General features: G+C 41.3%; 1 protein-coding gene across 5 annotated transcripts in view; it reads left to right on the top strand.

The window, feature by feature from the left end:
- The window catches only part of Acaca (acetyl-CoA carboxylase alpha), a 271,723-nt gene that overhangs the window by 52,316 nt on the left and 193,288 nt on the right, over nt 1-26,119 (top strand). For 2 of the 5 annotated variants that reach the window (XM_075991299.1, XM_075991300.1), the window contains exons 2-3: nt 14,748-14,794; nt 18,657-18,909. In XM_075991299.1, coding sequence (XP_075847414.1) covers nt 14,748-14,794; nt 18,657-18,909 — 300 coding nt within the window. Of the gene's footprint in view, nt 1-621; nt 792-14,747; nt 14,795-18,656; nt 18,910-26,119 lie in introns of those variants that run through there. The other 3 variants (XM_075991304.1, XM_075991301.1, XM_075991302.1) reach the window with 3 other exon arrangements.

The raw sequence follows: 26,119 nt of genomic DNA, 5'->3' as shown, positions 1-26,119 counted from the left end.
TTCTTTACTAACATTTCTCTTCAACAGCTCCTTTCAGGTAGGCTGGGGAGTTAAGCAAAGGGCTGGGGATGGATAAGTTACATTGGTTGGCCTGCACTAACCTGAAGGCAGTGGATGGGCTTGATATCCACCTCATTAGCGTCAGGATTAGCAATGCTACAGCCCATGAAGGCAGGGCCCGTACATCGCCTCCTGCACCACTTAGTCCCATTGGGTTCTGGGTTCCCTTCCCGCGCTACTGGCCGCAGGTCCTTGCAGGGAGGTTGGAGCGGAACCATTGCATCCACTCTGCTCTCTGCCGGGAGGTGGAGCCGTCGGGCCGGCCCCAAAGCCTCCCTGGCAGAAGGGGTAACCGCCACGTCCCGGACCCGCCCGCCCTCGCACCGCTCGGCCCGGAATGGCAGAGCGGCGCTCGGACCATCGGCATCGCCTCACGTCGCTCCGCCCCGCGCCGCGCGCCCATTGGCTGACGCCGGCCGGAGCCCGCGCCTCTCCCCCTCCTCCTGGCGCCGGGATCGCGCGGCTGCCCGGAGCGGGGTCGGAGGTGAACGGCCTGGAGTAACCCCGGACGCGCGCCTACCTCATGGGGCTGGGCGGCTGAGGTGGGCGGCCGGGCGGGGGCGGGCCGGGGGCGGGGCAGGCCGTCGTAGCCCCTCCCTCCTCGGCCCGGGTGCCCGGCCGGCCTGCCGAGCGCCTGTCAGCCATCGCGGAGCTGCCGGCGTCGCCTCCCGCCCAGCACGCTTCGGCACAGGGCTCCGCGACCCTCGGTCGGTGCGTGCCGCCAGCCTGAGGTGAGGGAAGGGCCGCAGCGCCACCCGGAGCGGCCCGAGTCGGGCCGGGGAAGGGCAGCCGACAGGGGGCGGCCTCACAGCCTCCGCCCGCCCGCACGCGGTGGGGCTCCATCCCATGCAGACCCCGGGCTGGGCAGCCGGGTCCTCCCCTCAGCTCCGCAGCCTCCAGGCCCCCTCCCCCGGGCTCCGTATGGAGGGCTCTGGGGTTCAGGGCTGGCGGGCCGAGACCCCGGAACCCGGGAGGAGTGCCGCCCGGGGCCCTACGGGAGGACCCGGGGTGTCCGCCCGCTGCTGGCTGCCACTCGCCGGGTTGAGTCTTGGCTTCCGACCCTGGGCTCCGAGAGGGACAAGAGCACGTGGGAGGCGGGTGCTGAGGGCCGGGTCTGGTGGCTTGGAAAGTCTTGTTCCTCTCTTGCAGAGAGAGGTGTGGGGCGCAGAGGCGCGGGCTGCTGTGCCTCTCACTGTGCCTCTCACTGTGCCTTTGTATCGGGGAGAGCCCAGGCCGGGCGCGCTGTCCCCTTGCCAGTTCCTGCTCGCAGGATTTGAGGGTTTCTATGAGGGACGGAAGTAGGAAAAACTACGCGCCAGCTCTTAACTCTCCCCTTGGCGTTCCTCTTGCTGGTTTGGGGCAGCTGTTGGAGATAGGACATAAGAAGGTGATTGGAAGCTAAAGATTGCAGAGGAAAATGAGCGTGGAGATTCGGCCCACGTCTGGGACGGTATTATTTGGAACTGAGTATCCGGCAAGTGGACACTTGGAATCAGCTTTAAAGCTCAGGGGTTCATGTAGCCCTTGTGGGTTTTTCTAAAAGCATACAGGAGTATATCTGCTCAGGGGAAATAATTTTAGATGGATGTGTTGGGAGATTTAAGACAAATCAGGAGACTTCAGGATTTCCTGATTCCATGTCTGCATAAAGTGTTTCAGAAACTTTCCAATGTGCGGAATAAATCTCATGACCTGGCCTTCGCTCTCAGAAGTTGATCTCACTTTACTTTTCTATTTCATTTTTCCCCCTTCTTGTCCTACAGTTCAGGCTTGGAAATAATTCTTTCCTTCGTTACATAGTTTCCACTCTTAGGGGATAGGAACATTCTAATTTGTTGCTTCATGAATGGGGATGCCCTTGACATCTGTCTTGGGGATTTCTGTGCCGGTTTGACAAACACTCCTTGGGAAAGCATCGCTGTCTAGAGTTGGGTCGCTTTTAGTAGTGCAGGTAGTAGGTGCCTGCTTGCTGCAAAGTAACAAGTCTTCTCCCACTTCTTTGGCTTCTGTTTTATTTCTAAATACTACTTGAGCTTTAACAGGAGTGTTGGTGTGACCCCAATAATAATTATCAAAACCTGTGGGTCAGTGAAAGACGTCAACGGTAAAATACTAATTTCTGAAGCTGCCTGTGTTTATTATTAGTGTTGTAGAAGCTTTGCTTACATTTTACCAAAGTAAGAATAGAAATACATCAAAGGTAAGATTAATTTGTTTTTAAAATGAGAGGAAAAGGTGGGAAATAGCCTTTCACTTAATGAATTTATACCTCAGACCACAGCTAGGTAATGTCAAAGACCTGTCATTGTGAAAGCTAGTCTTGGAGAACTCTAAAGCGCTGTGAGCTCAGGTGGAGAGCACTTTTCAGCTAATGAGTAGGAAAACTTTCCCGTCACACAGACTGGTTTAACTGCTCTGAAGCTAGCGTTTGGTTTTTATTTGGAGGGTCTCCATGTGTTCACCCTGAACTTGGAATCCTCCTGCCTCAGTGTCTTAAGTACGAGGCATGTGCCACCATTCTTTGTTCTGTTTTCTTATTCTCTCTCTGCCCCCTCTTCTGTTCCCCCCTCCCCTTGCTCTCTTCTCTCTCTCCTCTTTTCCCCTCCCTCTCTCCCCTTAGGTAGGATTTCTTTGTGGATCCCTGGCTGTCCTGGAACTTTGTAGACCAGTCTGGCCTCAAACTCGGAGATCTGCCTGCCTCTGCCTCTCAAGGCACACTTGGTTTTTCCTTTATTCTCTTTTCTTCTTTGTTTTACACTTATTTGTTTTTGCTGTGTTTGTGTGTGTGTGGTAATGAGGGGCTGAGGGGCACGTGTGGAGGTCAGAGGACGACCTTAGGGAGTGTTAGGAAGTGGGTCTTCAGGTTTGATCTCAGGTCTCAGGACCTCAGGTCTCAGGACGACCTTAGGGAGTGTTAGGGAGTGGGTCTTCAGGTTTGATCTCAGGTTTCAGGCCCCACAAGTGTTTTTACTCCACAGTCATCTTCACTGCTCTTAAAAAAAAAACAAAAACAAAAACTTGTATCAATTTATTTTTGCGGGGAGCATAAGCATGACATGTGGAGATCAGAAGACAGCCTGAAGTGTTTTCTTCTTCTATGTCATGCGAGCCCTGGGGATTGAACTCAGATCCTCAACTCAACAGCAATCCCCTTTGCCAGCTGAGCTACCTCCTGGGATTACAGGTGCACATCACCATACTCGTTTTGTTTTTTACATTTATTCGTGTGTGTGTCGTGCACGTGTGTGCTTGTGTGTGCACACGAGTGCATGCACATGATATCAGAAGACAATGTCCGAGAGTTGGTTCCCTTCTACCTGGTTTCCTGGCAAGTTCCTTTATGTGCTGCGCTGTCTTCTAGGCCTTCTCACCTTTTTTTATGCAGGGCTGGGGACTGAACTCAGGGCTCTGTGGGTTCTAAGCATCTAACCAGCTCAATATCCTCACTCCACTGCACCTTTCTTTAAAATTAAGGCATTTCCAGCCTACAGCCCCCAGGCCACATGAGCCCCAATGTATCTATGAGTAGGACCAAGGCGTTAGTAGATGACACCATTTTGGAATGTCAAAAAGTTAAGTATTCCTTTTTTGTTTGTTTTTGTTTTTGTCATTTTTAGCTGACATTATTGGATGAGGAAACAAACAAAATGTGTAATAATATACTTAAATTTAATGTTTGTACTTGGGAGAAAAAGGATATTCAACAATTCAGAAAAGAGTAATTTTATCATTATCTAACTATTACAATTATATGTGCGTATGGCGCAGGGGGGAGTGAGCTCAGGTCAGAAGACAGTTTTGGGGAGTTAGTTCTCTCATTCCCTTGTCGTCACCAAAGATTGAACTCGAGTGGCCAGGCTTGCTCTTGAAGCTTGTTTACTAGTTGAGCCATATCTCTACCCTTAGCATGTTCTTAAAGATGAATAATTGAACCTGGATGGAGGTGGGTGGTCCTTGGACTTCCCACAGGTCAGGGAACCCTGATTGCTCTTCGAGCTGATGAGGGAGGAGGACTTGATCGGGGGAGGGGGAGGGAAATGGGAGGCGGTGGCGGGGAGGAGGCAGAAATCTTTAATAAATAAATAAATTTAAAAAAAAGATGAATAATTGTAGAAGCCACAGACCAAGCATCTTTCCATACATTTAACTCAATAGGCTTATGAAGAAGTGAATAAACACTGAAGCCTCATTGGCTGAAAAGAAGTCTTAATCACTGTTGAGGGGACTACCATTTGAAGGTCGTCCTCACTGATCATCCAATTTAACAGGCTCCTATTTAAGTTGTTTATGTCGGTTTTTAATTTCTAAAACTTCAGTGAGAATTCTCAGCTTGAATGTAATGGTTCATTTGACGTGATATAAATAAAAAACTCGACAGTATATTACAAGGATGTTTCACTTGCATGAAGAGTGCACCTGATCTGGCGTAAGCTCTTGCAGGTTCAGCCAGTTAGTCTTCGTCCAGTGTGTTCTAATGATTGAGTTCTCTTACCAATTTGTTACTTTTTCAAGTTGCCGTTATGCCATTTGGTTTTGAGATGTTGAGAAGTAGTTTCACAATAAGGGATTTTCTTGGGTGTGGTAGCCCTTGTGTATAATCTCAGAACTTAGGAAGCAGAAACAGGAGGACTTCCATGAGTTTGAGGCCAGTGTGGTGTACATACATAGCAGGTTCCAAGTGAGCCAAGGACTGCATGAGAAGAAACCTTTTTCAGAAAAAGTAAAAAGTGAAACCAAAAAGAGATGCTAATCACTATACCTGTAGGTTGGTGGCCTCAACTGCTGCCTGTTGCTAGTGTTTTTCTTTGAGACAGTTTCATTGCATTCTTACAGCATTTTGTTCTGACTTCATTATACGAGGAACTGCAAAAATAATCACTATTCTATAACACTGGGAATTGAAGTCATATGGCCATATATGTAAGTTTTGAAGAGGTCTTCTTTTTTTTTTCTTTTTTCTTGTTTTTGGTTTTTTGAGACAGTTTTTCTCTGTAGCTTTGGAGCCTGCCCTGGAGCTTGCTCTTTAGACCAGGCTGGCCTCAAACTCAAAGAGATCCACCTGCCTCTGCCTCTCAAGTGCTGGGATTAAAGGTGTGTGCCACTACCACCTGGCCAAAGAGGTCATTTTACAATCAGCCAGTATAAATAATTTTATTTGATATGATAACAAAAGTTTGAAATTTTTGAATGAACTTGTTAAATTTGAAAAATAGACCTATCTGGGCAATGATGGCACATGCCTTTAATCCCAGCACTTGGGAGGCAGAGATGGAGGATCAGAGTTTGGGGCCAGCCTGGTCTACAGAGCAACTAACAACAACAAAAGTCATTTACACAGTAAAACATACAGTGCTAATGTGTGAATAATATTTTTGTTGTCTGAATTAAATGCTCAAGATAAAGGGTCATAGTATTTTGGATTAATGGGAAGGCTGACTAAGTTTGTTTTAAAATCTTAAGTTAATGATACATATACAAGTTAATTTCAAAATTTAAGTACAAAAAGATGAAAGCAGTGTTTACCCTCCCATCTTTGTTTTATAACCACCTTGTTACCTACACCAGTAGCAAACAGTGTTTTTAATTTCTTTTTTTTTCTTCAAGTAACTATGAAACGTGTAGCAGGCTTTCTTTTTTTCTTATTTATTTATTTATTTATTTGTTTATTTATTTATTATGTATACAACATTCTGTCTGCATGTATGTCTGCAGGCCAGAAGAGGGCCTCATATCAGATGGTTGTGAGCCACCATGTGGTTGCTGGGAATTGAACTCAGAACCTTTGGAAGAGCAGGCAATGCTCTTAACCACTGAGCCATCTCCCCAGCCCCCTTTAATTTCTTTTTTAAATTTTATTTGTTATGTATACCATATTCTGCCTGCATATGTAATTACAGACCAGAAGAGGGCACCAGGTCTCATTACAGATGATTGTGAGCCACTATGTGGTTGCTGGGAATTGAACTCAGGACCTCTGGAAGAACAATACTCTTAACCACTTAGCAATCTCCAACCCTTATTTTGCTTTTTGAGACAGGTTTCTCTGTGTATCCCCGGCTGTCCTGGAGCTAACTCTGTAGATCAGGCTGGTCTTGAACACACAAAGATCTGCCTGCCTCTGGCTCTCGAGTGCTGGGATTAAAGTTGTGCAACCCACCCCTCCTTTAATTTCTTACTAGTTATGGAATATTTTTTTTATTTGTTCTTTGTGACATTTTACAAGCTGGCTTAATACTCACTTTATAGGTCAGGCTGACCTTGAATTCAGCAATCCTCTTGCTGCTTTTGCGATGGGATTAGAGGCTCCTGGTACTTCATCCAGGTTGTTTACTTGTTTTTTTTAAATATTTATTTATTTATTATGTATACAATATTCTGTCTGTGTGTATGTCTGCAAGCCAGAAGAGGATGCCAGATCTCATTACAGATGGTTGTGAGCCACCATGTGGTTGCTGGGAATTGAACTCAGAACCTTTGGAACCGCTGAGCCATCTCTCCAGCCCCCATTTACTTATTTTTAGGCATGATTTTACCCAGTTTACTGATGGGTTCCAACTCATATTGTAGCCGTAATAGCCAAGGCTGACTGTGACGTCTGTTCCTTCTGTCCCTTCCTCAAGTAGTGAGGTTACAGGTTTGCACCTCCATGCCTAGTTAGATAATTTGCATTTAATGTTATAATTTTTTTTGTTTGCTTTAGATAAAGTTTCTTTATGTAGCCTTGGCTGGCCTAGAACTCAGAGTTCCACCTGCTTCTGCCTTCCAAGTGATGGAATTAAAAGTGTGCAAATGTGAGCCAGGCGGTGGTGGCACACACCTTTAATCCCAGCACTTGGGAGGCAGAGGCAGGAGGATCTCTGTGAGTTCGAGACCAGCCTGGTCTACAAGAGCTAGTTCCAGGACAGGAACCAAAAGCTATGGAGAAACCCTGTCTCGAAAAATCCGCAGCCAGGTCTACAAGAGCTAGTTCCAAGACAGGCTCCAAAACCACAGAGAAGCCCTGTCTCGAAAAAGCAAAAAAAAAAACAAAACTGTGCAAATGTTATAAATCTTTTAATGTCCAGAAATTTTCCTTTGAGTCTGGGGTCATCAAGTCCTGGGATTAAAGGTATGGGCCATACCTTACCTGATAAGTTCTTATCTCCGTCCCTCCCTTATTGAATCCAGGCCATCATATACCCTAGACCAGCACATTACCATATCCCTAACCCCTTGCCTATAGTTTAAAAAGTTACATGGTCCACAAAATTTATTAAAATCCTAAGCATTCCTACTTTGGTTTCTCTTGTTAGATACATTTGTGATATATATTTTTGTGTGTGAATAACATACTTATCTTGCTGCATCTTGAGTTTTCACAACTTTTAAACATTGCCTATTGATATCTTACAATAGATAATGAAGATTTGGCTCTCAGTCTACTCCTTACCCTCATTATTCATCTTTATCTTTTTAAATTTTTTTATTAAATATTTATTTATTTATTAGGTATACATTATTCTGTTTGCTTGTATGCCTGCAGGCCAGAAGAGGGCACCAGACCTCATTACAAATGGTTGTGAGCCACCATGTGGTTGCTGGGAATTGAACTCAGGACCTTTGGACTGAACCATCTCTCCAGCCCATCTTTATCTTTCTTATATCCACCAACTGACCACCTAGATGGGTTACTTTATAGCCTTATTTTTAATTAGGAAGTTTATATTATGAGTGTGTAAATGCTGTATAGGATTTAGTTGTATGCTATGATTTCTTTCCTGTACAATTCTTTCTTTGGAGATAATAATGGTCTTTATTTCTGTTGTTAGCTTTCTGTCAGTTTGCCATATATAAACTATTCACCAGTTTTCTAAGTCTCTCAGGACACTGATATGAGCCAGATAGTCCATTAATTTTCCTCTATAAAATTTTTCTCAAACTTTTCTGGCTGGCTCCAGGCTAAATTGTTTGCCTATTGCATCTTACACTTAATGGTCATCCTGGACTCCCTCACCATCACCTTAGGGATTCTCTTTACCATCTTTTCTGCTGCTGGAGAATTCATATTCCATCTTCCACAATCTTGCTTTGTTCTCTCATTTGGGTGGAGAATATCCTTTAGTGGTGTTGTTCTTTTTTAAAAAATGCTGCAAGATCCCCAGTGGCAGTAGGCAGCAGAAATGGTGGCGGCGGGCCATGTGGTGGCAGACAGCGGGCCCTGGGAGCAGCCAGTCCCAGGCAGAGACAGCTGCTGGTCTCAGAGCAGTGGTGGCGGGCTATGTGGCAGCAGGCAGTGGGCCCCAGGCAGAGACGGCTGCTGGTCCCTGAGCAATGGCTGGTTCCAGGCAGGGAGACACATGGTGGGCGGGCAGAAGACAGAAACATGGATAGACTTGACATGCAGGGTGAGGTTGAATGTTTATTCAGGGGGTTATGGAGGAGGAAGGGTGAAGGGGGGGACAGAGAGAGAGAGAGAGAGAGAGAGAGAGAGAGAGAGAGAGAAGAGGAGAAAGAGACAGAGAAGGGGGGAAGCAGAGAAGTGGGGAGAGAGGCAGAAGCGAAGCTGCCTCTCCGAGAGGAAGATGGAAAAGAGAGTGAGCTCAGGCTGGAAGCTGTGAAGATCAGCCTGCCTCAGCAGATGGGGAGGGGAATGGGTGTGGCTTGTCTCTTAAAGGGACCAAAACCATAACATTCCCAGGTCTTATAATAAAAAGCGTGCACGTCAAGGAAGCAGAAAAGGAAGGGCCCAAGATGGCAGCAGGCAGGTCAGAGGTAATGGGGGTGGGCGTGGCTTGTCCCTTAAAGTGACAGGAAAGCACAACAAGTGGTATCCTGAGAAAAAATACATGGGAGGTAAATAATTTTTGACTTTTTACTTAAAAAATTTCAGCTTACAAATAATAGTGCAATAGACACTAATGTTCCCTTCACCCAGAGTCATCAATTTTTAACCTTTTGCCACATTTGCTTTTCTGCTCTCTTTTGTGTGTGTTTTTATGAGTCATTTCAAACTAAGGTGAAAAACCTATAGATACTTCTGCTTATTCTAAGAATTTGAACATTTTTCTGCTTTAATTACTTATTATCCCCATCCTCCATTTAACATGGGTGTAAAAATATGTAATTCATATTCCCATTTAGGATTTCTTACTCATTTCAGTGCCTTTTTGTTTTGTTTTGTTTTTGACATAGTCTCACGGTGAAGCTCTGGCTGTTCTGAAACTCATTATGTAGATCAAGTTGGCCTCAAACTCACAGAGTCACTTGCCTGCCTCTGCCTCCTTGAGTGCTGGCATTTAAGGTATGCATCATGCCTGGGCCTTTTTTTTTTTTAATTCTTATTCTCTCATATCCTGACTGCAGTTTCCCCTCCTTCTCCTCTCCCTAGCCCTCCACCCTCACCTCCCATCCCCCCTCAGAAAGGAGTAGAGGCCTCCCAGGGACATCAACCAAACACTGCTTAAGAAGCTACAATTATCCCAGGCTTTTTCAGAACCAGGCCAGCTGGCCTTGGTGAGTTCCCAATAGAACATCCCCATTGTCTCAGTGTGTGGGTGCACCCCTTGCGGTCCTGAGTTCCTTGCTCGTGCTCTGTCTCCTTTTGCTCCTGATTTGGACATTGAGATTTCTGTCCGGTGCTCCAATGTGGGTCTCTGTCTCTGTCTCCTCTCTTCGGGCTGAGGAGGGAGGGGGACTTGATTGGGGAGAGGGAGGGAAATGGGAGGCGGTGGCGGGGAAGAGACAGAAAGCTTTAATAAATAAATAAATTAAAAAAAAGACATAATATATTAAAAAAAGAAGAAGCTACAATTAGACCAGGCACATACTGTCACATCAAACCTGGAGAAAGCAACCCAGAAGGAGGAAAAGGGTCCCACCAGCAGGCAAGAGTCAGCCCCACTCCCTCTTTTAGGCATCCCACATAATACCAAGCTTCTAGCCAGAACATAATATACAGAAGAACCTAGGTCATCACTTACAGGCTTCCTGATTTCTGTGAGGGCCCATAAGTCCCTGTCAGTTGATTCTGTGGTGCTGTGTTCTTGTGGTGTCTCTGACCCCTCTATACTTGGGCTTTTAAAAAAAGTATGATAGGATCCAACTATACTCAGGCTTTGAATTCACTGTAGTCCAGGGACTGTCTTAAATTTAAAATTGTCTTGCCTCATCTTCCTGAGTAGCAGAGATTAATAGCTTGCCACAGCTTGCCCAGCAGCATTCTGACCCCCCCCCCTTTTTTTTGGGAGACAGAATTTCTGTGTAGTCTTGGCTGCTCTGGAACTTTGTAGACCAGGCTGACCTTGAACTCATAGAGATCTGCCTGCCTTTGCCTCCTGAGTGCCCACCACGTCCCGTTATGATTCTTGATTATTTGTATGAAGGCACAATTTTCCATTTCTAAAAGCTTATTGAAGCTTCCTCCTCCTCCCACTTCTTTAACAACCCCCCCCCCCCCCCGTTTTTTCAAGAGAGGGTTTCTCTGTGTTACTCTGGCTGTTCTTGAACTTGCTCTGTAGACAAGGCTGGCCTTTGACTTCCAAGTGCTGGGATTAAAGACCACCATTGCTTGGTTTACCATGTCTTCTCTTGCGTTCGTTTTCTTTGTGATCTGTTTTTCTTTTTTGTGATAGGCATTTTGTGGACCCTTTTTTCCATTTGGGGATTGAACCCAGGACTTCATGGAAGCTAGGCTAGGGCTCCCCCATGAAGCTACACGTACAGCTCATTAGTGGACATTCTTAATCCAACTGTCATGCCCTCTCATGCTGGGAAATGTTAATTGGATTATTACATTAATTATATGTATATTTTGCCCTTGATTTTGTTCTTTTAGGAGCTGTTTTTCATATTTGGGCCTTTTAGTAGGCGCTTTAACTTTTGTTTCTTATTGTTTATCTCTTTAACTTTTACTGACTTAAAACACATTGTATCATTTCATAATAAGCTTTTAAAAAATTTCTGTGATATGTTTTTAACTTTAAATTTAAAAATATTTATATATTTTGTCAGGAGTGATATGTATGATCCACAAACCCATTTTTAAGTTTTAAGAATTATTTCTAGGCCAGATGGATAAGGGCACCTGCTGGCCAAGCCGCAGAACCTTAGTTTCAACTCCAGAACCCAAGTGGTGGAAGGAGAAACTGACTCCCACAGGTTGTCCTTTAACTTCCACAGACACTTGTGCATGGGCGCACACAAATAAACAAATGTAATAAATAATAAAATAATTATTTCTTAGTGTAAACGGAAGTAGAAGTATCACTTACTTGAGCCCACAAAGTTGAGACCAGCCTGGGTAACAGTGAGATATTGTGTAAAAAACAATAAAAGGAATTACTTCTAGTTTTTTTTTCTTTGTGTTTTTCTGAGATAAAGTCTTCATGTGTAGCCCTGCCTGGCCTGAAACTCAATAAGTAGATCAGGCTGGCCTGGAATTTGATGCAATCCTCTTGATATCACAAGCATGTGCCACCGTGCCCTGTATATTTTTTGTTTTAAAATATTTCTTTTTTTTTTTTAAATAAAAAAAAGGGCCGGGCGGTGGTAGTGCACACCTTTAATCCCAGCACTTGGGAGGCAGAGGTAGGTGGATCTCTGTGAAATTGAGGCCAGCCTGATCCACAGAGAGTTCCAGGACAGCCAGGGCAACACACACACACACACAAAACAAAATAGAAAAGAAAAGAAAAAAATATATATATATACACACAGACACCATTGTGTTTTGCATATGTAATAGTTCCCTTAGATCTTTTAGGATAACAATGATAGTTCTTTGGACTTGAGACTTTTTAAGGTAGTAATTGAAATATTTGCACGAAAATATTCTATAGAGAGCTCCTGCACACCTTTGACTAAGTTTTACTCAGTATGAACAGCTCTAAGAAGCTAACATTGGATATGGGGTGTACTCACTGGCAGGACATTTGCCCAGCATTTGGGGGCCCTAGGCTATTTAGTCCCAACGCACACAGAAAAGAAAAAAAGAACAAAAGAAATTATCATTTCTTAGAGTATTGTTTGCTGCAGACATTTTTCAGAGTTTACCCCTCCCAGCCCCATATTGTTTTCCTGTGGGGTAGCTAGACCATGATATTGCATTGCATTTGGTGGTTGTGTTCTTTACCTTCTGATCTGTGAACATTTTTAGCCTTTCCAAATGATTTTCAAGTTCAGAAGACTGGTCAGTATTTATATTATAGACTCTTCCTCAATTCAGATTTGTCTAGTATTTTCTCAGGCTTAGACTAGGTTAGACTAGGTAACTAGGGGTGGGAGTGGGGGATAACCACAGAAATGAAACTGAGCCCTTCTACCTTTTTCTTCCTTCCCCATAGTTATATTTTGTTTTTCATAATCTTTGGTTATATGTTTTGTTTTTACAAGTAGTTACTTATTCTTGCTTCTTTCATCTGGATACTTTCTTAGACATCTGGTAATACTTAATTGCCTATTTATATTTAGGAGGGTGGAATGAAGAGGTCATTAGAGCTTCTGACAATGTGAGTGGGCCTTACTGGCTGTTAGCTGCATCGCAGGATGCTCTGGGTCGGAAACTAGGTACCTCAGTGTTACTAGCTTAAGGCCCCTGCTAGTAATTGTCTAACACCCCCTCCTACCCCAGTGCTTTGCCTCTTCATATTCTGCAAAACATCTTGTGAGATCTTAATATATATATTAATTTATCCAACTTCAGCATGGTAAGAGTACCTTTTACTCTTCTTGGTATCCCCCAGCCTAGAAACTGTTTGACCCTTTCTGGAAAATTAGCCTTTTATCAGGCTGGTAACTGGCTTCACTAGTTGCAGAGAAATCATATAATCTAAGCTTCAGAAACAGAATCTCAAACAGTCCTTCTTTCTTTTTTTAGTTCTTTCGTGTGCACAGGTGAAATGTTTTGAGATTATGTAAGGATTTTGGTTTAGTGGATTTATCTAGTTACTTAGTACTTCCCTGCTTTTCAAGAAAATATCTGGGTGTCTGTAACTACTTTACCAACAACTAAATTCTGTAATTTCTTTATATGTGTGTGTGTGTGCCAGCATACGTGGAAATCAACTTTCAATAGTCCTTGTAATACGTGGGTCCCAAGGATAAAACTCAGGTCTTCAGACTTGGTGGCAAGTACATTTTACTGAGCTATCTAGTTAGCTTCCTACCAACAAATAAATCTTATTTTTTCTTTCCCTTTTTTTTTTTTAAGAATGTTATTTATTGGCATGATGTGTGTTTGCAAGCCATAGCATGCCTGTAGAGGTCAGAGAACAACTTGTTATATGAAAACTGAGGTTGCCAGACTTGGTACAAGTACTTTTACATGCTGAACCATCCCTTTTATGTTTTAGAAAAGGTCTCCTGCAGCCCCGGCTGATCTAGAAATGACCATTCTTCTACCTCAGCCTTCCAGACACTAGTATTATCAACTGAATTTAAAATTAAGATATCTGGGGTAGGGTGAAGATTATCAAAGCCTGAGCACTGGCTGCTCTTCCAGAGGTCCTGAGTTCAATTCCCAGCAACCACATGGTGACTCACAACCATCTATAATGAGATCTGGTGCCCTCTTCTGGCATGCAACTATACATGCAGGCAAATACTATATACATAATACATAAATCTAAAAACAAAAACAAAAAACTGGGGTTAGAGAAATGACTCAGTGGTTAAGAGCACAACTGCTCTTTCAGAGGACCCTGGTTCTATTTCTATCACCCATGCGATGGCTCATAACAGTCTTGCAACTCCAGTTGCAGGGAATCCAATGCCCTCTTCTGGCTTCCATGGGTACCAGGCATGCAAGCAGTATACATCTGTATGTATAGGAAAAACAACCATACATGTAAAGTAAAAATAAAGATAATTCAGGCACTTTTATCCCCTCCAACTGTAGATCTGATTTAAGAGATTTGGAGTGGAATTAACACATGGGTACTTTAGAAGTTTTTTTTAATTATTATTTTATTCTTTTTATTTATTTATTTTCAAGACAAGGTTTCATGTCAGATGGGTCTGGATCTTTCTGTGTTGCAAAGGGTTGCTGAACTTCTGATCCTTCTTCCACTGCCTTTCAAATGCTAGGATTGCAGGCATAGGGCAGAGGTTATGACCGCACATGGGTAGTTTTGCAAAGCTCCTAGGTATGTTTTATACATAATCAAAATGTAGAATTTCTTCCCTGATATTTTTAAGTTGTTAACTTAGAAGTAATTCTATTATTTGGGAAATAGAGACTTTTTTAGACCTTTAGAACTTTGGGATTTAGTATAATGGGAATGTTGTCCTCGCCTTGGTTTTTAGTCTTTGACCATTTGGAAACATTCTCAACCTGAATTTTATAGAATCAAGATATTTTCTCTCTAGTGCCTCGTTTTAAATAAAATATTAGAAATAATAAGTGTAATGCATTTATTTTTAATATAGGGTGTTTTTTCAGGAAAACTATTTTATGAAATAGTAAGCTCGAACTGTTGTTTAATATATTTAGAAATAATACAAGTTTCTAAATAAGAAATGCTTTTGTTTTACGTAACTAATAAATTACTGAACTTTATGCTTCAAGTTAAGTAATATTTACAAGAAAACATGATATTTTGAATTTTACTATTTTTGTTCTATGCTGAATTAAACTGGAATTAACAAAAATTTGGGATTAAAAAAGCAAACAGAAAAAGCAACCTTCAAATCTCCCTTTTCTCTTTGTTTAGTTCCTTTTGGAGGTGGATATCTGCTGAGACAATAAGAATTATAAGAGGTCAGTTTCAAATAATACTTTTATGTTTACAATGTATTAAAACTTTTCATGTGCTAAGATGTTCAACTGTGGGGTTTTGTTGTCTTCCGTGTAGAATATTGGCAAGTGAACAAGGAGTCTGACCATGGTGATGACCCACTACTTTCTCTAATTTAGGACTAGAATCAATGGAAATGGGACAGGCTATGGTAGCTTCTAGAGTGTCTGGATGGCTACTCAGTGATTTTCCAGGCATGACCTCCCTTTTGGTGGTGTGCATGCTTGTGCTGGGAGCAGTGTTCCGTACAGGTGCTTGTGCGGGCAGGCAGCAGGCTGTTAAACGCTGCGCTGCTTCCAGTCTATGCAGCCCTCAGAAAAGGCCGTCTGGTACAGGCAGCTAGGAGAGGATAGCTTGAAGATGGCTGTGTTGAGCCTCTTGTTCATCAGCCCAGGGGCCCTATTTTATTAACAATGGCCTTCTTCCATAATTTCAAAGAATCGTTGCTTGTTCATGAATTCTATTTTTGTGACCATCAAATTTCAACCAGATGATACATTAGAGTGTACCTATGTGTGCCTTAGTTCCCTTGTGAAGGCAGGTGTGGTGGTGTACACCTGTACTCCCAGCTGTTGGGAGGAAGAGGCAAGGCAAAGCAATCTTGGCTATAGAAGTTTGGGGTTAGCCTAGCTATGAGATGCTGTCTCTCTCTTGCCTTCTCTCAAAAAATTTTATTTTCCATTGCTGTATCTTAATATTCTTTAAAGTGGTCAGTATATTTGAATTCCCCTTTTTATTTTCCTGTTACTCCCTAACTCTCTTTTTTCTTCTAATGATTTGGTTTTCTTTTAGATTGAACTCCATACAATTTGGAGACTTAAAAAAAAAGGAGAAAGAAATATAATATAATATAATATAATATAATATTGCAATGTAAATGTATAGTAAACTTAGGCAAGTTTTTTCCATTGCTGGGGCTTGAAACTGGGCCTTCTGTGTGTTAGGCAAGTACTTTACCACTGAGTTACTCCTCTAACCTAGAACTTTTATGTTTGATTTTTGTTTTGTTATTTTAATGTACAAATAATGGGTTTTCTTTTAACATTTACCATACATACATGTATGTCATTTTATATTGCTCACGCTCACTCTTGCACTGCCCTTTCCATCTCTTGAACTGCTCTTTCCAGTCCCACTTTCCGTCTTTATTGTCCCCCTTTCCCACCTCAAATACTCATTTTCTATTTACATGTCATATATGCATGTATATACACACACAGATATGTTTAAGCCAGGATTCTACATAGCAGAAAAGTGATATTTTGTCTTATTTCCCTCATGTTATCCTGTCTTGTTCTTCTCTACCCCTTCCCTTTCTACTTCTTCCCTCCTCATTGCCTCACTTCTTATATTTATTTATTTATTGCAAGTTTCAAAAATAAAAGTTAGTTTATTCTTCAGCTCTCTTCCAAAATGTTCACAGATTTTGTTTGTTTGTTTGTTCTTATTTCCCTCTGTATATTTTGTATTCCTGGCAATTTGTTATTGTTGTTTTCCTCATGTAGCACAGTGGTTTTTAAGGTTTAGGTTGTGTTAAAATATGTTGTTATACCTCAGCTTAGAGCTTCTAAAACAATTGGTCTAGGATAGGCACAGGCATTCTCACTCTTACAAGTTTCCTAAAAAGTAGCTTCAGGGCCAGGACTCACAGTCTGAGAATCTTACTATCCTAGCATTTGAAAATACTATTTTGTCTCTCAACAGATTAACTCTGACTTACAGATCACACCAAAAGAATGGCGAATGTGTAATTTTAACATACTCATTGGTTTTTCCAAACATTTAAAAAAACTTTTGGTGGCAGAGGCATATAATCCTAGTGATTCAGGAGGCTGAGTCAGTAGGTTCACTTTTCAAAGCCTGCCTGCTTCAAAGAGCAAATTCAAGGTCAGCCCGGGCAACTTGGTGGGACTCTACCTCAAAACAAACAAACAAAATTAGAAGAGGGCAGAAGGTGTTGCTCAGTCGTAGAGCACTCGTCTTACAGGTGAAGGCCTTGGTTTAATCCTCAGAACCATTACCACCCCCTACCAAAACATTGACATTCTTGTCTGATATTGACCAAACACTGCGCTTCACACACTTTTTTTTTTTAAAGATTTATTCATTTATTATGTACACAACATTCTGCCTCGATGTATGCCCGCACACCAGAAGAGGGCCCCAGATCTCAGTACAGATGGTTGTGAGCCACCATGTGGTTGCTGGGAATTGAACTCAGGACCTCTGGAAGAGCAGTCAGTGCTCTTAACCTCTGAGCCATCTCTCCAGCCCCTTCACACACTTTTGTACCTGACAGTGGCTTATAGCATATAAAATTTATCAATAAATGTATTGTTTTCTAATAGTACCATATCTTGGAACACCTTAAAATTAGAATTGGCAATCATTTTCTGAATTAAAGTGATTGCTAAACCACAAATTTTTAGTACAAAGTTGATGTATAGATTTACAGCCAGTCCTGGTTCTCCTGGAACTTGCTTTGTAGACCAGGCTGTCCTCAAACTCACAGAAATCCATCCTCCTGCCTCTGCCTCCTGAGTGCTGCAATTAAAGGCATATGCCACCATTCTTGACTGATTTAATCAATATGTATATAATATATATTATATATAATCAACACACACACACATATATATATGATTTATTTATGATGTATACAGTGTTCTGTCTGCATGTATCCCTGCAGGCCAGAAGAGGTCACCAGATCTCATTACAGATGGTTGTGAGCCACCATGTGGATTTTGGGAATTGAACTCAGGACCTCTGGGAGACCAGCTAGTGCTCTTAACTACTGAGCCATCTCTCCAGCCCTTAAATAAATATTTGAAGGGAAAGAATACTTTTTAACTTAGTTTTGTGGGTTTTTTTTTGTTATGGGACTTTGAACTGGTAATTATATTTTGGTTATGTCTGCTAGCAATTGACAGTAGGTAATCTTGACTAGTAAGGTCCAGTATCTAGAAAAATGGTGTTTGTGATGATGCATCAACTACCTTGAATATAGATTTAAAATTTGTTGGTAGATTCACTTTCTCTACCAATTCTGTGTACAGAATTGAACAACAAACATAATATTTGGGATAGATTTTTGTTTTGTTTTGTTTTGTTTTTAGAGACAGGGTTTCTCTGTGGCTTTGGAGCCTGTCCTGGAACTTGCTCTGTAGATCAGGCTGTCCTCGAACTCACAGAGATCTACCTGTCTCTACCTCCTGAGTGCTGGAATTAAAGGCATGTGCTACCAACTACTGGCTTTGGAGGCAGATTTTTAAAATACACAGTTAAAAAAAAATGAAGCCCATGAAAACACAGGTTTTTCTGTTTATTGTTTTACTTTAAATGTGTGTACTTCATAAAATTCATGTTTCATTATATGATGCTTGGAATCAGGTGGTAATTATGTAGTTTGAACCCTGAGTTTCAACAAGTGCCATTCACCTAAACTCTTAGCCCCCACTACTCACAGTGCTACAGATGAGTTGTTGTCTCACCACAGCTTTTGCTTACACTGCAGGGTTCCCATCCATCATAGCTGTCCCTTCAGTATCACTGAGTTAGTGAAGAGATGGAGAATGGTTGATAGTGTGTGAGAAATGTTTCTCTGAGGAAAGAAAACCTTCAATTTATAGATAGAGTTACCATGATCTTTCTCTTCCTCCCTTGGAGGAAACAAAAGTGCTGGAATAGAGTAGCTAAGGAAGCCAGTTCTCAGACTCAGTCAGTCTTGTTTCTGAGGGCCACTTGTGGTTTATGACTTATTCTCTTGAGTGTCCTCACCTATATGTTGTTGCCTATAGCTTGCTTTTCTCTTCATTTTCCCCGCAGCTGTGAGAGCTTATTTTCAAAGAATAATGGATGAACCATCTCCGTTGACCAAAGCTCTAGACCTGAACCAGCATTCCCGTTTCATAATTGGGTCTGTGTCTGAAGACAACTCGGAAGATGAGATCAGTAACCTGGTGAAGCTGGACCTACTAGAGGAGAAAGAAGGCTCTCTGTCACCAGCTTCTGTCAGCTCAGATACGCTTTCCGACTTGGGAATCTCTGCTTTACAGGATGGTTTGGCCTTTCACATGAGGTGAGAAGAGCTGCATCATGGGTAATGTGTTTGCTATCTTGTTGTTTTCACTCTCATGTTCTGAAAAAATAACTTCACCTGCATTCAGTGGGCCCATTTCCCATGAATGGGAAATTCTGCACTTTGGGGAGTATCTTTTCCTACATGTTCCTTAGCATTTTTTCCCCATCCTTTCTGCATACTAGCTCCTTCAGTATGACCCAGTGAATGAAAGTTAGGTGGAGGAATTCCTGTAGTACTTTAACAATGTTGTAACTTTTGTTGATTGATAGAAATTTTGCAGATTTGACCAAATTTGTAGTCATTTTCCCTTCTTTGCCCCTCCCCCCCCATCAGTGCTAGAGATTTAGCCCAGGGCCTTACATATGATAGCTAAACACTCTACCACTGATCTACATTCTTAGCCTTTGTGGGTTTTGTTGCTTATGTTTTGAGATGGGGTTCTATTACTCCTGGTTGGACTGGAACTTCTTATATAGAGCAGGCTGGCCTGGAGCCTGTTGAGACCTTCCTGCTTTTGCTTCCTGAGTGCTGGGACTGTACACAGTGCCTGTGGACACTTTGTCTTTTTTATTTGCTTTTTGAAACAGGGTCTATTATTTTTCTTTTCTTTTTCTTTTTTCTTTCTTTTTCTTTCTTTCTTTCTTTTTTTTTTTTTTAAGACAGGGTTTCTTTGTGTATCAGTCTTGGCTGTACTGGAACTTGCTTTTTAGACTAGGGGAGCTGCAAACTCATGAGATCCGCCTGCCTCTGCCTCCCAAGGGCCGAGATTAAAGGGGTGCACCACCACCACCCTGCTTGAAACAGGGTCTAATGTAGCTCCAAATTCTCTTGAATTCTTGATCCTCCTGACTCCACTTTCTAAGTACAAGTTTTACAGGTATGTGGCAGCTTACTCATGTTAAAGTAACTGTTTTTTGTTTTGTTCTGGGACAGGGTCTTAGATGTAACTCAGGCTGGCCTCAAGCTCATTATGTAGCCCAGGCTGGCCTTAAGTTTCTAATTTTCCTGCCTTGGTCTTTGGAGTGCTGGGGTACTGGTATGAGCAACCATGCCCTTTGATTGATGGTTGATTAGATAACTAGTTTAGTCATTTGCTTTTTCAGTTCTTAGGTTTAAAGAGTTTGAGAAATTACACACACACACACACACACATATAGAGTAAAACAAATAAAATGCTATCCAGGTGATTCTAATGTATACTGAGGGTAAATATAGTTTTAACTAAGATTAAACAAACACAGGGTAGGCACTGCTACTGTTATTACCTTAATATTAATGGGTCATAAAATAATTAGGCTCCTTTTTGTATATCAAGATATTGATTCTAGTTGGGCGGTGGTGGCACATGCCTTTAATCCTAACACTTGGGAGGCAGAGGCAGGCGGATCTCTGTGAGTTTGAGGCCAGCTTGGTCTACAAGAGCTAGTTTCAGGATAGGCTATGCAGAGAAACACTGTCTTTAAAATCCCCCACAACCCCCGCCAAAAATACTCCTGATTCTATAGTAAAGTTTCATACTGGTAACTTTACTATGGTTCTGGTAATTCTTTATTGTTACCCATGGGGCTCAGAATCCTAGCTTCTGTAAGATGAAGCAGTTAGTGTATATTAATAATCACTCCCATTTAAGCTATAAGGAGGTCAGAGGAGTAAAGCAACTTAGATATACTTTACTTCATGATTCCTGGGACTTGCAGTGAAACAGATAACTTAGCCTAAAGTTTTAGTGCTTTTTAAAATATATTTGTCAAGACAGAATCTATTATTTCCTAAGCTGACTTGGGCTTGTTCTGACTTAGCCTCCTGATTGCTCTGATTACAGGCACAAGACTACCTTGCCTGACTAGCTGAATGCTTTTGTTGTAGGATGAGGAGAAATAGCTTGGAAGGTTGAGAATTCAAACTCAAATGTTCTAGTTGCATTTTTGTAATTGTTTTACTCTGTTCACCGGACCTTACAACCTTTTTCTTTTTTGTAAGTATTTCTGATAGTTTTGTATGTATTTCTGTTAAAGTTATTTTTCTTGAGTTAGTGAACCAAGTATTATACCTAACTTTAGATAAAAAAGAAGAATAGCATCAGGGACTAGAAACTAGGACTTTACTCAAATATGTTTTGCTACTTTATGATTTACTTAGGTTGACCCTTAGGTTAGTACTGGTTTGGAAGTGTGTGGGAGTTGTCATGCTGAGACTACTCACATTTGGAGGACAGAGGACTGGTGGTACTAAAACTTTAGCAATAGGACTGGAGGAGGTGGTGCACGCCTTTAATCCCAGTGCTTAGGAGTCAGAGCAGCCAATTCGCTGTGAATTTGAGGCTATTCTGGCCTACAGAGTGAGTTCTAGAACATCCAAGGCTACGTAGAAACACTGTCTCAACACCACCATCATCACTACTTTTATAATGTAGTATATCTTCCCATACAAGCAAGAATTAGTCTCAAAATGTCATAGTCCCCTACTGAGACTTTAGGTTAGTGCTAAAAAATCTTTGAAGTCACACTGATCTTTGAGAAGTTTTGACTAATTTTATGTGAAACATGAGTTATTGAATTAGGACTTTGAGTTTGGCAATGGTGCAATCAATGCTATTACAGGAAACTCAGCTGATGATATCCTGAGGCATTATGTAAGTGCCAAGCCATTCCCAAGGCTCTGGCTGTCAGGCAGAGGCAGTGTGGTCAGGGGCATGACTGCAATGTCTTGGGTGCCTCAATTGTTGCCAGAACTCTCATGGTTGTTGCTCATGGAAGGAGTGTGATCAGCAGATGGAAGAGGAGGGTTGCCAGTTTCCACTGACTACTCAGCTAATGTTCCAAATAAAACAAGATCTCTTCCTTGATCCATTTCACCCGTGGATATGACAGTATCTTTGGGAATAATTTAAATTGTTTCGTTTGATAGGAAGACTTCTATGATATCTGTAGCTAATAAAATTGTATGTGACCATTGGCAATCCATAATTTTTTCTTGAACTCATTTACTCTCTAAAAAATGAAGATGATGATTCAGTCACTGCTTTCACTCTGAATACTAAATATAAACCTGTTGAGTTTATTAGCAGCTCCTAGAATGAGTAGCCTGATCTCTCACACATGATAGTGGTTACGGGAACAGGCTCATTCCTCACAAGTGTTAAGTAGGGCCATCTGAAACAAAGTGAAATAATTGCTGTGATTTTGATTTTGGGTGCTAATTAGTGGTCTGATGGGTAAGCAGGACTAGAAAAATAGACTTTTCTAGGGATGGAGAAGACATGCATCATGTTTTTCCAGAGTCACTGAAAGATTGGATAAATCACTTTCTAAGCTTTATCACCCACATATTTGAAAATAAGGGCTTAAGAAATAGTTACAGCTTGTTGGGAACAGGCAAATCTCATTGAAGAACTGCTTAGACTTTTTACCGTTAGATAAGATCTACCTGGGCTTATCAGCTAGAGTTAGGATCTGTCTCTGAAAGTCATTAATTGAACAGTTTAGAAGACTGTTAAAAGACTTAATGTGTACATCTTAATTTTGGCAACTTGTATGTGATTTGGTGACATCTAATAGAATTGTCTTATTTGTTTTAGTTTTGGTAGTTTCTCTGATGCCACTTAGGGTCAGATGGTCCTGCATACTTAAAATGCACAAAATGATGTTAGCCCGTGCTGTTAGTCAAACAAGATTGTAAACAGTTCTGCCAACTAGTATATTGAATTCTTGGCTAAAGTCCAAGTAGAAGCAAACTATTTCCCATATTTTGGTCTTTAACCTCTTAGGATACTGTGATTTTTTTTTTTTTTTTGAGACAGGGTTTCTCTGTATCTTTGGAACCTGTCTCAAAAACTAGCTTTTGTAGACTGGAATGACCTCGAAGTCACAGAGATCCACCTGCCTCTGCCTCTGCCTCTGCCTCCTGAGTGCTGGAATTAAAGGTGTGTGCCACCACCCCCAGCTTGATACTATGATTCTTAAACCTACTTCATGCTTATATTTAAAACTTCATCTCATTTTTCTCATAAACACCTTACAATAATGTGGTCAAAGTACTGAATGGTTAGCTTAAGGGCTTTGTTATCATCTGAGTGCACATGAATTGAATGTAAACTATACCATATCCTGGGTTCAAGGACAAAGTGGACTCTGTGAAAGAGAATTATATTCCTGCCTCTCATCTTCTGAAAACTGAAAATTAAGTAATATATGTTTGCCTGTAAGATGTTTGACTCTTCAGAAGAATCTAGAGAATGTTAAAGCTCTCTCTCTCTCCTTTTTTAATTTGTTCGTTTGTTTTTTCAAGACAGGGTTTCTCTATGTAGCAGCTCTAACTGTCTTGGAACTTGCTTTATAGACCAGGCTGGCCTTAAACTCACAGAGATCTCCTGCCTCTGCCTCCTGAGTGCTAGGAATTAAGACATGACCCACCACTGTCCGACAAAGCTCTTTTGTAGTTAGAAATTACCTGTAGTTTCTCCTGTGACACCAGACAGACAGTGTATGAGTAAGTTTGGAATTGATTCTCAGATAACTTTTTTCACTGTTGTTAACTTAAAAAAAAAAATCAAACCCATATGGAGTTCTGTGCATGTGTTGTCTCTAGGATATAATGATGTTAAGGAAAGGTTCATAGAGAATCTGGTATTGGCATTGAGTGATGGGGCCTGTTTTTTTTGCTGGTATAGCTGTTTTGTTTTTCATGTTACCTTTTTTATGTATTAGTGCTTGGGATTGAACCCAGGGCCTCATGTTTATTTAGTTCTGTTATTGAGCTGGACTGCCTGTCCCTTAATAACATTCAGTCATGTTTTCTAGGTGACTGATTAGAAAAATAATGGTAATAATAGATAGCATTTATAAAGTGCTTTAGTGTATGCCAGACACTGCTCTGTTTTGTGTAGGAGGTCACACTAAATCTTTAGCACAACCTGTGAGGCAGGTGTTGTATTATCATTCCCACAATATACATGTGGGGAACTAGGATATAATATGTGTAAGATCGCTTGACTGAATATGGAAACTAGTGCGAGTCCTGTCAGCTATTCTATCAGACTTATGATTTCTTTGAGCAGGTCTTTAATCAGTCAGCTTTACTTCAAAAGGATAGAAAATGTATTTGAAAAGTAATGCTTTATTTAAGAAACAGTACAGAAAATTGATAAAGGCTTACATATCCATCAACCTGAGATTACTCTGCTAATACTCCCCTTAGTCTTCTGAATTCTTTTAAAATTTTTATTTATGAATATATGTGTCTGTCTGGGTATGTGTATGCTCTATAAGTGTAGTGGCCTCAGAGATCCAAAGAGGGCATTAGATCCTATGGAACTGTAGGTATAGGTGGTTATGAATTTCCTGACCACTGTGGGTGCTGGGAACCATACTCAAGTCCTTGCTCTTAACCACTGAACCATTTCTCCAGCTTCTCTGAATCCTTTCTATGCATATACCCATATTAGACATTTGAGTTTCTTTCCTCCCCTTTTTCCTTCTTTCCTTTTGAGACAGAGTCTTATGTATCCCTCATTGTCCTGGAGCTCTCCTCTACCCTCCTGCTTCTTCCTCCCAAGTGTTTCACCATCATGACATGCTACACACACATTTCTTATTTTAATTTTTAAAAAAGTTTTTATATTTTATATTCTGGGCATTTTTCTTGCATGTATGCCTGTGTACCACTACAGAGGCCAGAATAGGTTGTCAGATGCCTTGGAACTTGAGTTATAGACTGCTTTTGGCAGTTGTGTGAATGTTGAGATTGGAGTCTGGGTCTTCTGGAAGAGCAGCTAGTGCTCTTAACCACTAAGCTACCTCTCCAGCCCCTTATACATTTCTTTATACTGAAATGAGGTCATACTGTGCACACTTTTATAAACTGCCTTTTTTGGGTGGTGTGGTTATCCTAGATTCCAGAAACCTTGGGCCTGGCATGTTAGGTAAGCAATGGATTTACAGACCTAATCTATCAAAACCCTCCATCTTTCTATTTCAAAATTTTCATGTTAGTCTTGAAAGCTGGCTCAGTGGTTAAGGGTGCACATATACCTCCCTGCCTCCAATAGCTAAAAATGATGAACATAAGCCAGGGCAGTGGTGGCACATGTCTTTATTCCCAGCACTCAGGAGGCAGAGGCAGGAGGATCTCTGTGAATTTGAGGGCAGCCTGGTCTACAGAGTTCCAGGATAGCCAAGGCCACACAGAGAAACCCTGTCTCAAAACAACAACAAAATAATAATAAAGATAAACCTTAAATTTTTGCATTGCATTTAATATATACCCAAATTCTAATTCAGTCAAACAAATATGCAACACCACACATTATATTTTATGTCTCTTGAAGAAAATTGTTTTATATATTTTTTTTTTTATATGGAAGTAGGCAGAGGTGTTCCTCTGTGTATACAGAGGTCAGAGGACAACAACTTCTCTCCTTTTACAATGTGGGCTCTGTGATCAGATCCAGGTCAGGCTTTGTAGTAAGTTGTTTTACCTGCTGAGCCATCTCACTGCCTCTTCGCTTAAACTTCTTTTATTTATTTTTTTTCTCTATATGGCCTGGAAAATACAATTTAGACCCAGTTGGCCTCAAACTCACAGAGATACTCCTTCCTCTCCCTCCTGAGTGCTGGAATTAAAGGCGTGTACCACTACATCTGGTCCTCTTAAATATTAATTATATTACCACCCATTCCTTTGTGATGGTGACCAGAGACTTGTTTAAGAGGAAGTTAATAATTTGTGGAAATACGTGTATGATTGCTAGTGATTATTTAGTGCAAGGACAAAGAAAGGCAGACTTAACCATATGTACTCTATAGTTGAGTAGTGACAGCACCATCTTGGCACTTTCTTAGCACTAGTAATGTAGTCAGTTTCATAGTCATGATGAGGATGGCCATTTTTGTTAAAATCTATGAAGAGTAGAGTTTTTTGTTATAGCTAAACTATTTTTGTTTGGCATAGAAAGAAATGGGAATTTTTAAATTTAGCCTCACTTAAACTCCTTGAGTTTTATGACTTTAATGACTTCATTAAAGTTTGGTGATGGAGATAAAATTAAATAATAACTGTGTAAGCTTTCAAGAATATAAAATGTGCCACACCCAATATACTGTGGTTTAAATGTTAGCTTATAAATTTCTTTCAGACATGGCCTTGTTATGTAGTCCATTCTGGTCTTGAACTCAAAAGTCTCCTGCCTTAGCCTCCAACTGTTGGAATG

This window comes from Microtus pennsylvanicus, chromosome 11, assembly GCF_037038515.1.
Source record: "Microtus pennsylvanicus isolate mMicPen1 chromosome 11, mMicPen1.hap1, whole genome shotgun sequence".
Classification (NCBI taxonomy): Eukaryota; Metazoa; Chordata; class Mammalia; order Rodentia; family Cricetidae; genus Microtus; species Microtus pennsylvanicus.
Note: the sequence above shows the minus strand (reverse complement) of the source record. Positions and strands in the feature narration are given on the sequence as shown.